The sequence below is a fragment of the Eublepharis macularius genome, chromosome 1 (assembly GCF_028583425.1).
Source record: "Eublepharis macularius isolate TG4126 chromosome 1, MPM_Emac_v1.0, whole genome shotgun sequence".
Classification (NCBI taxonomy): Eukaryota; Metazoa; Chordata; class Lepidosauria; order Squamata; family Eublepharidae; genus Eublepharis; species Eublepharis macularius.
In genome coordinates this window covers 103464601-103480271 of record NC_072790.1, presented here as the reverse complement: position 1 = coordinate 103480271, position 15671 = coordinate 103464601, and the positions used below count along the sequence as shown (strand labels likewise).

The 15671-nt window shown below is 41.5% G+C and overlaps 1 protein-coding gene across 1 annotated transcript in view; it reads left to right on the top strand.

Moving 5' to 3' along the window:
* Positions 1-8: 8 nt before the first annotated feature.
* FRK (fyn related Src family tyrosine kinase) overlaps positions 9-15671 on the top strand; it is a 56195-nt gene continuing 40532 nt past the window's right edge. The window contains exon 1 of the mRNA XM_054974742.1: positions 9-779. Within this exon, the coding sequence (XP_054830717.1) occupies positions 349-779 (431 nt within the window). The 5' untranslated portion in view covers positions 9-348. The remainder of the gene's footprint in view (positions 780-15671) is intronic.

Sequence of the window (15671 nt, the reverse complement as noted above, 5' to 3'; positions counted from 1 at the left end):
CCGGAAGGTTTACGTACCTTTTCTGTTTACCTTTTCTGTTGCTTCTAGATCTTCCCCCCTTCTGATCAGAAGAGGAAGTGAAAAATTCCCCTGACATGAACAATTGCACTTCAGGACTCAGGTTTCACTTCTGAGTCTGGATCTGGAAAGCAACAAGGAAACTCTCAGTGAAGATTTAGGGGAGAGGCAGAGAAGGAGAAGCTCCAAGACTACAGGTGTGCAAAAACTGTGGAAAAGAATTTTAGAATGGTGATTAAAGAAGAAAATAAGATGTGTTTCAAAGGAGTTGTAAATGCCTAGTTTAGAAAAACAGCTGAAGGAAAACAAGCTGCAAAAAAGGGGAATAGCATGGGGAACTGTTGTCAGAAACATTGTGCTTGTCTGGAGCCCTACGTATCTTGGCTTTTCCATGTCTGCAACTGCAGATCGGGGGATAAATACAAGACTGATCAAATCATCTGCAACCCAGCAGTAGTTTCCTCTCCAGGACAACTCAGCCAACCTGATGGGGGTGGACAGGTCAATATGAGAGTCTTGCCTCCTCTTCCTCCATCAGAGCAGAACTGTAATTTTGTGGCCCTGTTTGATTACCAAGCCCGTACGGAAGAAGATCTGAGCTTCCAAGCTGGAGACAAGCTTGAAGTTCTGGATATGTCACATGAAGGATGGTGGTTTGCAAAGCTGCACTTGGGGAATGGGTTTGCCAGGCCTGGACAGAAGCTTCAAGGCTACATCCCTGCCAACTATGTTGCAGCAGAGCAAAGTATTGAAGCTGAACCGTAAGTACAGTCAGTGCCTACTGTGATGTGTATGTAAATGTATATATAGCACCAGTGCATCTGTCTGGGAAAATTTAGGCAGAGAGCTTCATTTTGGGGATTGTAAAACATGCAAGTAATACACACACACACAAAATGTATTAATTCTTTTTACTTTCAAGCAACAGTACAAAATAATAGCATTGCTACTCACGCCAAGACTGTACTTCTACTAGCCTAGAATGTCAATGTAGAATTTTAGTGAGCAAGATAAAGTTAAAGTTAAGAGAGGAAACGGTAAACAGATTCTTAATGAATAAATATGCCGAAGGTCAAATGATGTCGGTGTGTTTTAAATAAACTTAAACTCAATTCTTCCACGTACATTCCCACTCACCTAACTGCAGAGTGATAGGGAGAGAAAGTGTTTGTCTTGGTCTAGGTCTAATTGAGAAGAACAAGCTGAAGGTTCCTTGAGCAAATTCCAAAAGCTGGGGTTCCACTTAATCTAGGTAGCCTGTAAAAGAAATAGTAAAAGCTGCATATTTCAGCCTATTGAAGTTCAGGATCATTGTCTTCATTATTTAAATGATTAGAAAGCTATAAACATCCTGTTGTATATTATGACACTGAAGATGGTTGAGATTTAATTATAGATGTATTGTATTTTGTTTCTGTTATGCCACAGATGGTGGTGTGTGATTAATGTGTGCATGATAGATACTACATAAGCTTCCATAGTAGAGCCCACGTTCACAGCAGAGGTTAGGGATGTGTACTGAAAGAGCAGACTCAGGAATGTACATCTAGGAGCTGCAAGTGGATGGAACTCCTTAGTACACGTCTACTGTTCAAGCATATGTATCATAGGCTCTACCCAAAGGATCTGGTGCTCACAAGCAGTTTAAAAATACAGACTCACAAGGGAGAAATAGGGGTGGGGAGTATGTCACATACTATGGTATGTGTTGAGTGTTATGTTAGCTCTAATTCATATATTCAGTGGAATTGCTAGGTTCTCTTACTGGAAGTCACCCTTCAGATATACAACTGTATGTATAATACAGAATACCACAAATGCTAAAAACAAGTTGGTTACATGCTTGACTCCATCATAAAGGGTAAGAGGCTATTTTGCTGGCAGAAATATCTCTTACAGCTATGGAGTATTCTTGCCCCAAAAGAAAACGTCTTTATTAGCCAGGTGAGCCCATGTGATACTATCTATAGTATTTGAATGATTGCTTTATCAATATCCCAGTATTGTTAGAAATGATCCTGCAGATGGGTAATAGTATGTATGACACAACTCACACAACTCAAAAAGGATATCTATAACAAATTACAAGAAATGAACCACTTATTAATTTATGAAATTATTGTTTTCTACTTCTGCTGTGAAGTAGAAAAAAATGGGTAGCTTTGATCTCCATGTAGGGTTGTTAACCTCCAGGTGAGGCCTGGAGATCTCCCTGAATTACCAGTGATCCTTCCATCAATTCCTGAAGAAAATGGCTGTTTGGAGGGTTGATTCTATGGTGTTATACCCAGCTGAAGTCCCTCCCCTCCCCACATCCCGCTCCACAGTCTCCACCTCCAGTTCTCATGGGCAAACTGGAAGACTGTGGACTGGACTATAGGACAGTTTGGTGGATAGGGAACTGGTTAGAGGACTGCACCCAAAGAGTGGTGGTCAACCGTGTTTCATCAGATTGGAGGGAGGTGTCCAGTGGGGTACCGCAGGGCTCGGTTTTGGGCCCGGTACTTTTCAATATTTTTATCAATGATCTGGATGAAGAAGTGGAAGGGCTGCTCATTAAATTTGCTGATGATACCAAATTGGGAGGAGTAGCAAACACCCAAGAAGATAGAATTAAACTTCAACAGGACCTGAATACTCTGGAGAAGTGGGCAGCTGCGAATAGGATGCAATTCAACAAAGACAAGTGCACAGTATTACATCTGGGCCACAAGAATGGGAAGCACAAATACAGGATGGGGGATACACTTCTGGGCAGTAGTATATGTGAAAGGGATCTTGGGGTAAGAGTGGAGTGTAAATTAAATATGAGCAGTCAGTGTGATGTGGTGGCAAAAAAGGCTAATTCAATCTTGGGTTGTATCAAAGGGGCCATAGCGTCGAAATCGCAGGAGGTCATAACGCCTCTCTATACTGCTGCACCTGGAGTATTGGTCAGGCCGCACCTGGAGTATTGTGTGCAGTTCTGGAGGCCTCACTTCAAAAAGGATGGGGACAAAATCGAGAGGGTGCAGAGGAGAGCGACGAGGATGATCAGGGGTCTGGCTCACCCTACGAGGAAAGGCTGAGGGCCTTGGGAATGTTTAGTTTGGAGAAGAGGAGATTGAGGGGGGACATGATTACTCTCTTTAAATATTTGAAAGGCTGTCATTTGGAGGAGGGCAAGGAGCTGTTCCAGTTGGCAGCAGAGGGTAGGACCCGAAGCAATGGGCTTAAATTACATGCACAAAGGTACCGGCTGGACATTAGGAAAAACTTTTTCATGGTCAGAGTAGTTCAAAAGTGGAATCAGCTGCCTAAGGAGGTGGCGAGCTCCCTCTCACTGGCAGTTTTCAAGAAGAGGTTGGATGAATATTTGTCAGAAATGCTTTAGGCTGATCCTGCACTGGGCAGGGGGTTGGACTAGATGGTCTGTATGGCCCCTTCCAACTCTATGATTCTACGATTCTCCAGGAATTTCCCAACCCAGCTGGCAGTCTTACCTCTGTGTCCCTGCTGTGGGTAGGGTTGCAGCCTGCAGATTAGAGGGTAGTGCCTGTGGAAGGCAGAGTTTGGGGAGAAATCTAGGCCTCGCCTGGAGATTGGCAACTGTAGCTGTGGGAATTCTAGTTCTTCTGGTTTGCCACTGTGTGGAATATAATATTTTAATGGTTAGAACTTTGAATGATGAAGCATGGTGCAACTGTAAGCCTTATAAAATATGTATTCCTTCATTAGAATTTTTGTGGTCTGTATTTCTGTGCATAGAAGGTTCGGATCTAGGAACATTGCCCTCTAGAGCAGTGCTTCTCAAACTATCTCGTTTGGCACACTGGCAATTTTTTCCTATGTGCCACGGACCAGTACCATATTTGTATCGCATTTGCATAGGCATGTAGCACATCAGATCAGTACTTATATTCAGCAAGAAGAATTACCAGAAGTGGAAGATTGGATTAAAAAACTGTTGTACATGGCGGAAATGGACAAATTAACAAGGAAATTAAGAGAACAAGATCCAAAGGAATTTACTATGGACTGGGAGAAATCTAAAAATTACTTAGAAAAAAAATGGGATGTAAAAGGACAATTATGGTCTCTCGATAATTATTAAGAATTAAGAATGAAGGAGTAAGAACTTTGCCTTTAATAATAGGGACAGATGGGATCTAGAGTTAACGATAAGAAATAAAGGGGTTATAGTGCTGTTGGAAGTCAATATAGAAAAGGGGGGAGGGGGAGAGGTGGGATGCATGTATTAAGATAATGGGGAATATTTGAAAAGATGTATAATGAATATATGTTAACCCATCCAATAAAAACTTTTAAAACTGAGATCAGTACTTATATTCTCAGATCAGTGGCTTTGGACGGGGTTCTGTATAGATTTGTACAAGCAGGGTCCTACAACAGTTGTCTCCACAGTTGTCCCAAACACCCTTCCTTGTTACCCTCCCCTATTATTCTTGTTAGTTCCCAAAGACCCTTACCCTTTACTCCCTCCCTGTCAAAGACACTTAGACCTTTACCCCCACCCCCCAGGGCCCTCCAGCCACCTCCCCCCTGCTGCTCCTCACATGGCTAGCATGGGGGGAAAGCATCTTGGAAGGGGGATGGCAGGGTGGCAGTCATGCACACAAAGTACAAGTGTGCGATTACATCCTCCGGTGGTTACGATCCCCTGGGTGATTTTGTCATTCTGGGTGTGACCTGGAAACAGCAGTGTTTGAGGCTGATTTTTAAAGAATCGGCCCCTGGTGGGACCCATCACTTTTGGGTCATGCTAGGAATGACATAATCACTGGGGGGGGGGAGTTGTAGACACACATGCACAGGTGAGTACCTATGCCCACCTGTGCCCCCTGCCCCCAGTTTTGCCATGGGGGATCTGGCAACGCAACTCCTTTATCTCAAAGACCTTTACTCTTTAGTCCCTCTGTCCCAAATGCCCTTACCTTTTCCTACCCTTTCCCCTGCCCTACCTTTCACCCCTCCCTCCAAAACACCTCTCTGCATTTATTGTTTTCTAGAGTGGTCCTGTCATGGCTCCTGCTGTCTTTTCCTAGAGTGGATCTGTCACAGTTCATGCTATCTATGCCTCGCTGTAGCACTGGGTAGCATTGGGGTGGCTCTCCTCATCTCATCTGGGCAGTGGCCAGGCCCAGGCAGCTCACCTCACCAAAGGGTGGTGATGTGCAGCCCTGGGGTGGATTGCCTCATCAAGCTGCGTTGCTGGGTGGCTACAGCGCAGTTCCCCTTGCTGACTCATGGCTCAGGGCTGCCCTGGGGTGGGTCACTTTACTGTGGCACTGATCAGGCCGAGGATGGCTGTACTTGCTAAGGCACCCTACTGTGTGTCCGCAGGGTGGCTTGCCTTGTCTTGCTACAGTGGTGCCCAGCCCAGCCTTTGTGGCCACACCACAGAGCTTAGTGAAAAGGAAACGGTGTCCCTCATCAACACACTGATATCATTTACAGACACACGGGGAATGATGTGAGTGTGTTGCCAGCAACATCATTATGTTGCCAGTTGCCCCCCAACTTGGTAAGTTCCCCTGAACCTCTGCCGGTTGCCCGGGTTCCTCAGACTTTTCATACTGTACATATTGTATTATGTACAGTGTTATTGTACTATGTACAGTATGACTTTTCATACTGTACCTATTGTATTACCTTTGTAATACAATGTTCTTCTCATTCAAAAAGAGAAAATATTTCATAGGAGGGTTTTTTTCAGCGCTACCCCCAAATTTCCATTAAAAAAATGGAAAAAGTCCTCAGGCTCTTTTATGCTATACATTTTGAATGTGAAAAAACTTGCACTGAAAAGTATTTACTCATTCTAAAAAATAAAATATTTTATAGGATTTTCTTTTCAGTGTTCCCACATTTTTTCCAGTTTTTCCACTGGAAAAACTGAGAAAGAGCCTCAGAAAAAATAAGGAGAAAGTGTCTTTTTCCTGATCCCCTCACCCCCAGTTCTTCACATCTTTAAGCACTGCAGAATAAGTTTTCACATCATATCATATCATCTTAAACACAATGCTTTTCTGTGGAGACAGTTCCTATAATTTAATATGTGAACTATCATATATGAATCAGATGACAAATATCTCAGTTGCTGTGAGGATTTCCCTGAAAGGCTTAAAGATTTGAACCTTTTAATATATGTGGATGATTCTGCAGCATTTGTGTCCCATATTGATTGATGGATTTACTTCATTTATACCCCTCCTTTCTCCCTAATAGGGACCCAAAGTTACTTGCATTGTTCTCCTCTCCTCTATTGTATCCCCAAAATTATCTTGTGAAATAGGTTAAGTTGATAGGCTTTTTCATGCATTGTTTTTTCGAGCATGTTTTCCCTACAATTCTGGGTAGGAATAAGCTTGAAATCTGTGAGGAGATCGTCATACATGTATTTCCTGCTGTGTACACTCAGCTAGGATGCCCCACTGAAACAGATATACATATGCTTTTGTCTATCTATAATAGGTCTGTAGAACTTACAATCCTGCAAACCAAATCCACCATGAACCATGGTCTGTCCAAAGAGGAGAGCTGCCAAGGCCATGGTGTATCATAATTAGAGGTGGGCACAGTCTGCAAAATGGACCTAAATTTGACACAGTCCAGCCCGGTTCGTGGTTCACGAACACGCTGTTTGTGGGACTCATGTTTTTCACAAGCTTTGGTCCATTTGGGCTGGTCTGTTGGTCCCGGTGCCAATCTATCAATTCCCTAGGCAATAGAATGGATGTTCACAGATCTTCTGCAGCCCTTGGAACACACCAATCCTAGCCCTTAAAACCTTGATAGGCAGCTCTGGCTGCCAACCAGAGAGCTCCTATTCTTCTCTATGCGAGCAAAGAGCAAGAATTAAGTCCCTAGGCAATGGCTGGGAAGGTATCTGTGTGGTGAGTGAGGGGGCTCTTCCCCCACCCTTTTCGGTTTGATTTTGCTTCATTGCAACTTTTTGGTGCTGCAGACCAGTGCAAGTCAATTGGCATTTGCGACTCCTAGTATCTATTGGAAGTTTCCTGGGGGTGGCTGCTTTCGGGGTCTGTAACTCGGACCTCCGAAATACAATCTTGGCCAAATTTGGAGGATGGCTGAAGGAGAGGCTGCTGAAGCCTCGCTGTGAGTTTGGAATCTCTGAAGGGGGCAGTCCTATGGCCCCCAGAAGTGACAGACCACTGATTGATGAACCAGTCTGTGAACGGGGCAGATCAGTGAAAAGTTCATGGTCTGTGGTCCATGAAATGCGATGGACCATGGGCTGATGGTCCACAGGGTTTTTCCAGTCTGTGCCTACCTCTAATCATAATACATGAATGATCAACTAAAAGTTGCGTGATGGAGTTGGGCAGGGCTGATCTACACATAGGTTTCATGAAATTCAATTTCAGTATAAGGTGTGAAGCACCTTTTAGTCCCTGATCAATTAAAGCTTCTAAAGATGAGTCAGAACAATAAAAGATTTGTCTCTACTTTGTCTCTAGAACCTCTAAAATTGCTGTCTTTTCACAGTTCTTTTTATTGATGTTCATTCAGAGCACCTGCTTGTGTTCCTCATATAAATAACATACTGTTGATGTTAATGAAATGCTGGGGTGTATTCAGTGTTATCAGAAACACACCAGGTGTTTCTTCCTTGAGTGTTTCTGTAATGTTTACTGCCACTAAAGACATGCCGATGAATGTGTCATTAATACATTAATTAATGGGAACAAATTTGATCATGATGATATTTCTTTTTTCATTGCATACTGCCTTGCATCACAAAAAGCATATTCATTCTATTTATGGGGAAATTCATAGTTAAGGCTCATAATGGGAAAATTACTGATTTCACTGTAGTTTAGGTGGGTAATCATGTCAGTCTGCAGTAGAACAGCAGGATTTGAGTCCAGTGGCACCTTTGAGACCAACAAGATGTTCAGAGTGCAAGCTTTCAAGACTCAGAGCTCTTTTCTTCAGACACAAGTAGGAATGGAGAAAGCAAAACATCCACCAGTTGGAAACCTAGATTATTTTGACCAGTCTTCTTTTAAGGGACATCATTGCACGTTGTGAAAGGGAGCATAACAAAGAAATCAGATATCAGGGACATGCAATAATATTCACAACAAGCTTGTTCATGGATATATTAGTAACTTTATTAATCATCATTAACAATCAAGAGGGCTGCTTTTTCTCTGCTCTTCTCAGGTGTTTTATCAATGAATAATTTTTTTCTCCAGCATTCCAAATGTTCAGCTCCTCCTTTGTAAAGGAGCTGCCTGCACAAGCTTGCATTGCCTTACATTTTCAAGAATTGCAATAAATAAAATACAATTAAGAGTATTTGTTGGTGATTTCTTTTTTGCACGTAAAATGATCTGAAAGCAGTATCCTGAAATATAGGTGCTCACATCTCTGCTGGAGCACACCTGGGAAACAGCCTCTCTTGGATGCATCCTTGACTCTTAAGCTACCAGGAAGGATCACTTGAATTGGTTCCCGGATGATTCTTAGAGCTTACATAAGAAACGATCTACATGTAATATTTAAAATTTACATGGGAGAGGAGCATGAAGACATCTCTCCTTGTCTGTAAGCCATTATTTAAAGAATGTGGCCTCTAAACAGCTTTGTGGGGAAAAAGTAGAAATTCCTGTGTCCATCCCGCATCACTGGATGACAGAAATGGCCAGTAGGAAATGAGCAAAGTATCCTTTCTGTTGCAAGAAATTTCAGTTCTGGTTGCAGCTTGCTTCAGATGCTTTGGAGAAAGAGAAACTTGGGAAAATATTCACACAACTGAGCATCATTTTTAGGTTGATCCTATGACACTGGACGAAAGCTGTTTTTTGCACAAACCTACATGGTTTCTACTCATTTGTGCAAGTCCAGAGACCATTATAGAGTGTATACATGCTATATTTCCCCCTTTATGTATAGTGTTCAAAAGGTTTCAACTAAAATTTCCAATCTATAATGAAAATGTCTAGAAGGAATATGTATCTGAACTCTATTTGCTTTCCCCGTAATGTCCAGAATTATATTACTTTCTACTGCATAAATATATAACTTTAATTCATAAATAATTTATGCCCAAATTGTAATGGTTTCCTTTAAGCACTCAAACATGCTTAATACTGCACGGGAGGAAAAAAGTCTTAACTCACAGAGCACATAAATGTTCTTCATGAAAGCATAGAAGTTCACTCTTCTATGCTCTTCTATGCTTTGTTTTGAATTTTAGTCCACACTGCAAACAGGAGCCATGGAAACCAACAAATCACCTGTCCTTGCTTTATTAGAGACAATTGTTTTACCTAAACACAAAAATGACCCTCTGCCAATGTATTACAGACAACAAATGCTGACCAGCTGTACTGTTAATTTTAATGTCCCAAACAGCTAACAAATGGTGGCTGTAGTTTAAAAAAACACCTTTTCCCCTTCATTTCTAAGAAGCAGGAGGGAAAACCTATTCTTTTGTACTGTCTTTTTCTTTTCAGTGATTTAAAAACAGCCTCCACTGTTTTAAAGAAGCATTCATTAAAAAACCAGTTAAAATCAAGTTAATTTTTAAAAATAGACTGCAGCTTGCACATTGGCAGGTGTATAGATGGAGGGCTATTTGCTGCTTTTCTTGTACCTTCCCCCTATCTTCCTGTCCTCCGTTTTGGGTTCTTCCTTTAAAGTAAAGCCCCCCCCCAACAACCATCAGGGAAAATAATCACAGAATTATACATAACATATAGTTCTAAAATCAACACATAGTCACAGTAGCTTGATTTAATGCATGGATGTAATGAAGAGCAAGATTCGGGTCTGGTAGGGGTCCGGTAGCAACTTAGATAAAAGGAGCATTTTATTAAGATTAATCACATGACACTCAGTGTGCAACATGCTCTACCTCCATTAGTTCTCACAAAGTGGGGGCTGAAATTGGGGGGGGTTGTGGTGTTTGGGCGTTTAAAGGGCCCTGCCGCTTGCAAGCAGCAGGTCCCTTTAAACTATCAGCTGGCAGTCGGCGAGGGGGGATCCACTTGCAAGGGGCAGGAAAAGTTTAAATGGCCGTTTCCTCGGGGAAATGGCCATTTAAACTGCTTTTAATACGAACCAGACAAACCAGTAGACCAGTTCGTGGAAGTTCATGGAAATGAGCTTCCACAAACCGCTGGTTCGCAAATAGACATGGGCACAAACTGCATTACGAACCAAAAAAACCCCACGAACTGCCTGATCATCTGTTCGTGAACCGGCGGTTCGTAAGGGTCCATGGCCAATGAACCTGCGTTAGTTGGAAAGTCCGGTTCGTTGAGTTCACCTGTGGTTCGTGAAGCCAGACAGTCAGGCACCATCAATCAATTCCCTTGAAACAGAGCGGGGGAATGCCTGAACTCTGTCTGCACTCCTTCTGTCGCCTTGGAAACCTGAATCGAAGCCCAGCTTACCTTGATCAGCAGATCTTCCTTCCAACCATGGAACTGCAAATTGGTTACAATTGGTTACATGGGAGAAGACCCCTCGGGGGGAGGGAGGGGGAAGGGGGGTGTTCTGTAGCCATGGGCACTCCAATTTCATCCCTGCAAACCCTGAAAGGCAGTTCTGATGGCCAACCCCTTGTACACTGGGCCAGCGTCAAGTGGTGGCTCTAATTGTATCGAATGGGAGTTTCCTGGGGGCCTCAGATTGGAGAGGGTATAACTCCAAGATCCCTATTGCAATCTTGACCAAACTTGGTTGCTGGCTGGAGGAGAGCCTGCTAAACACTCCCTAGGAATATGGGCTCTCTAAGTCCAACGGGGGCGTTCTGTTGCCCACGAACCGGTTCATCAGCGGGAAAAGTTCATTTTGGTTCGTTAGTTCGGGTTTGTTGGTGGCACTGAACCACGAATGGCTGGTTTGTTAATTTTTTTTGGTTCGTGCCCATATCTATTCGTGAACCACGAACCAAGCTGGTTTGTGGGTTTTTTTGGGTCGTATTCAGGTTTGTGCCCATCTCTAGTTGCCAGCCCCCTGCCAGAGGCAGGGGATCCCCAGCCCCCAGAAAGCCACCCACTGCTGCTCGGTTGGCTGGTGGGGGGAAGAAATGGGAGACTTACCCAGTCACTGTGGGTCCTTCCAGGTGACATTGTGACATCCCCCACAATATGACAACATCACTTCCAGGCAACCTTGATTGAACTCCACCAATACTGTATTTTATTAAAATATTTACATCCTGCCTTTCCTCATGGCTCAAGGTAATGTATGGTTCATAATTTAAAAAATCATAATGTAAAACAAAAAAATTCACACACACCCTTTTGGGAGCCTATTTATCATAACAATTAGATTGAGACTGAATGAAACAACTTGGCAAATGTGAAAACTTTTGTTTGTGGATTAAGGTTATGTATAAAAGTTCAAATACAAGAATAGTATTAATAGTAACTAGTAGTTACTGATTGGATTTCAAACATTCTATTTATGTAAAAGAACTATGCAGGAAGAGAGCTCCATTACTTTTTCTTTGTTTGGAATCTTTAGTTACACAATAGAAAATACTGTGGAAATAAAAGGTGGTAAAATCAAAGGAATCATGAAGAAAATTAGTTTATATTCAGATGATGTGGTAGATGGTGTGCTGAGAGATGATGAAGGCTTTTTTCAATATAATCGTCTTGCAGATCTCAAAATTAATGACAAAACTGGAAACAACAGCTACAAAGTTGTACAACAACTGAAAAAAGAACAAAGTTACTTTTTGAGAATAATAATGTTAAAAGTCAGTGTTATATCTAGGCATAATTCTAACAAAACTCAAAAGTAAACGTTAAGAGAGTAATTATGGGAAGTTATTTAAAAACGTGAGTTCTCAAAGTAATTTAGTCTCCAGTTCTTCATCTGTGTGGTTTCACATTCCTTTAGTTGCTTAGCAAAAAAAGTTTAGTAGTGGTTATGTGTAGCATAACAATTTTTACTGCCTGCTACTTCTAAATTTTATGTCATCAATAAAATATTAGAAGATCAAGAAGTATTTGTGTTGTAGTAATTGTTTTTATTACTGTATTAATGTTAAACCAGAAAATGTGGACAATATCTCTTTCATTTTTAAAAAACATTTCCAGCAAAGATGGCTATTGCTATTAGTAATTCTCAGGACTTTTTTTCAGCCGGAATGCGGTGGAATGGAGTTCCAGGACCTCTTGAAAATGGTCACATGGCTGGTGGCCCCACCCCCTGATCTTCAAACAAAGGGGAGTTTAGATTGCCCTCCATGCCAGGCATGGAGGGCAATCCAAACTCCCTTCTGTCTGGAGATCAGGGGGTGGGGCCACCAGCCATGTGACCATTTTCGCCAAGGGCAATTTAAACTTTAAAAAACTCTGCCCTTGTTCCAGTTGACGCAAAGTGACATCATTGTGTGGTCCTGAGTTCCTCCACCTCTTTTCCCAGAAAAAAAGCCCTGGTAATTCTACATTGTCTTTGTGGGATTATACACTGTCTCGTCATGCCTTAACAATTTGATTTTAGGTTATTAATAAAACATGAGAAATTCACTTGTGCATTCTGCAGAATGAGATAGGAATGAGATGACAGAATTAGAGTTACCAGTTCCAGGTTCGGAAACTCCTAGAGATTTGGAGGGTGGAGCCTGTGGGGAGGGTGTTTTTTTGGGAGTGGTAGTAGCTCTGCTCAGTGTCATGCCATTGATTCTAACTGTTGATCATAATTGTACTTTGCTCAGTGAATGTCCTAACTGTTGATTATATTTTCACTTGTGCTGTATAATCCGCCTTGGATCTCAGTGAGAAGGGCAAACTGCTGCGGCTGCTGCTGCTACTAAGTCTTAAAGAGTTTTTTAAAGTATCCCTCTCATGAAGTAAGCTGTGACTTGCAAAAGCTCATATTGAAATAAGTGTCTTTAAGGTGTCATTGTACTTTTGTTATATTATCCAAATGCTGCACAATTAATTTCTACCCAGTTTTTCAGTTCATATTTATGAATCTGAAATACAAATTTAATTGTGGCAGCCCTGTTTGGTGGGTTAAGCTCACAGAAAGTAATTGACCCAAGGCCACCCAGCAAGCTTTCATGGCAGAGTTGGATCCGAAAATGGGAAGGTTCTCTCAGCTCCTTGTCATCCCAAAAGCTGCAGTACCTTCAGTACCTTGATCCTTGATAAAAAGGTAGTCTAGAAACAACACACTAAAATAAATTAGGCCCAAAGCACTGGTGGTTGTGTACCTGCAGAGCTATAAATGTCATCTCCTATCTTAAATGGGAAAAAAATCAGTAGCATATGCAAATATAATTTGTTTGACCTTGTGAATGGGGATTTTTAAAACATAGTTATCAGCTGATTTCCTCTTCTGAACCAGAATGCTCCATGAAGTGAAATCATGAGAGGCTACTTTTTGACAAATTGCAAAACAGCTTGAACTGAGGAATTAGTAGCGTTGCTTGCCAGCCTCCAGGTGCGGTCTAGAGATCTCTGGGAATTACAATTGGTTCCCAGACTACTGTGGCCAATTCCCCCTTTTTGTAGTTACAAATAATTAGGTTATTCAGCTACATCAACCATGGGCCATGATTCATAACTTGTGTATCAAGTGCATGGTGTACAAAAGAAGTTAAATTATGTAGACCAGCAGAGCTGCCTCTGAAAACTCGAACTTCTGGTTCTCTGCTGATGAAAAATAGTTTTGATTATGAGGAGTAAGTGACACATTGTATGGCCTGTTTATCAGCCCTAAACCTAACTCCCTTTAATGGGTCTGTAGTTTAGGCTTTCCCCTTTCCTTTGGCAATATTAGTAGAAGAGAATTTTATATGTTTTCAGAAATATGAAGTAGCATTGCTAAGCGCTGTTCCTTATAGTTCATGCTTGTTATCAACAAAGGCCACAAGATACCGAGGAACAAAGTCTGCAAATAAATGGAAGGGTGTAAACTCATTACAAGTACAGATAATAAATGTGGGTAGTGCAAAAGCACTTAGACCAGAATAGCAACTTACGATTAAAAAGGGGAAGGAATAACATATTTTTCTGTAAAACATTTTCATAACAGAAAATTTTTTCTAATTGCAAAATCATATACAATTTACCTGAAAATATAGAACAATAAAATCTAGAAACAATGTTTTGAGAAACAGAGAAGCCTCCCCGCACAAACTCCTTGACCTCAGTGGAAGCCAATGAGGGTTGAGTGTGGCATTGCAGGAGCTGTAGTGGACTAAAGCACACCCACTAGTGGATTAGAGAGATCAGAAGCATCTAATTCCATACATTTGAGCTGTCTGAATATACCTAAGAATAGTTGAGAATGTCCTTTTGATGATCTCATCTGCATATCAAGCGCTACAAGAAAGGTCACATAGAAAGAAGAAATAGGATGACCCACATAACACATATTTCCATCTTATTTGTACAGGTTATACAGTATCACCTGCTACTCTGTAGGAGGCCAAAATTTCTAGTTTCAGTTATTTATATCATTAGGCTCCAGTTAATGTTCAAGGGCGTGAATGCCAGGGTTAAAAGAGGAAGACAAGATGTGGGTGGGGTGGGCCAATGACAGTTCCTTTCATCTGGAATGTTACTTAGCCAGAGCAAATGACAGGGAGCAATGAAGCATCAGATATAATTTAATCAGGGAAGGAATTGGAATAGGCAGGGGGCTGCATGGATGCAAAGCAGGTGTTGGGTTTTAGTAGGAAGGAAGCTACGCTTGAGAAACAGGCTAGGTAACCAGCAAGGGTTGATTGCTTGCCATGGGTATGTAGCCATATAACAGCTTGCTACTGGACTGTGAAACTCAGGTGAAGCTTGGGAAGCCACAGAAGACTTAAAGACCCTTTAAGACGAGGTGGGGCTAAGTACATAATTAAGTAAGTACAGGGTTAATTACTCTTTTATTCTCAGTTATGCAATATCCAGATAAAAATATTGGCAGACCAATCATGTCAGTTCTCACTAGCTTCCAAGCTCTAATAACTGTTCCTCTTGCATTTCAGTTAGGGAAAGTTACTGTTAAAGAGGCAAGCTACTCAGCATGTATGGAGTCATCAGTTAAATATTGCACTGAAACCATCAGGAAACAACTGAGACATTGAGTCAGAATGATGTACATAATAAAAACGCAAAGGGGGATAGCATAAGACTGGTGGGTTGTTATTGAAAGGTTTAATCTGGGAAATATACGTATGGTGGTTATGTGTTAATAGAAACTTTGAAGAGGAAACTGAGGACAGAAATACAACTATGCCCTATATGTTCAGTGCTTCAGAGCCTGTTTTCAACTGAGCAATCATTTTGATATGTGCTTAACTCTTTGAGGAAGAATTATACTCTCTCAGTCATGGGAAAATGTTTCCCCCCCCTTACTGCATTACATTTCAGTTCTGTTACTGGACTTGTAAATGCATTTTTTCTTCTGTTAGAAGGGAAACCTAAAACATCAATGATTTCCCAACCCCCCTTTCACTTTTGAGTACTCATTGATGATCCAATTTTAGCCTTAGAACTAAATTTAGGCAGTCCTATCATTAGTTTCCTACATGGGGAAACAATTCCTATGCTTGTGAAATACAGTTCAGATGGTTTTGGCTTTGTATGTCCTCTTTCCCTAAACATGTATTTTGATCCTTTTGATCCTGATTTCCAGTTAGGGCAGAAGGAAAAATATGTACA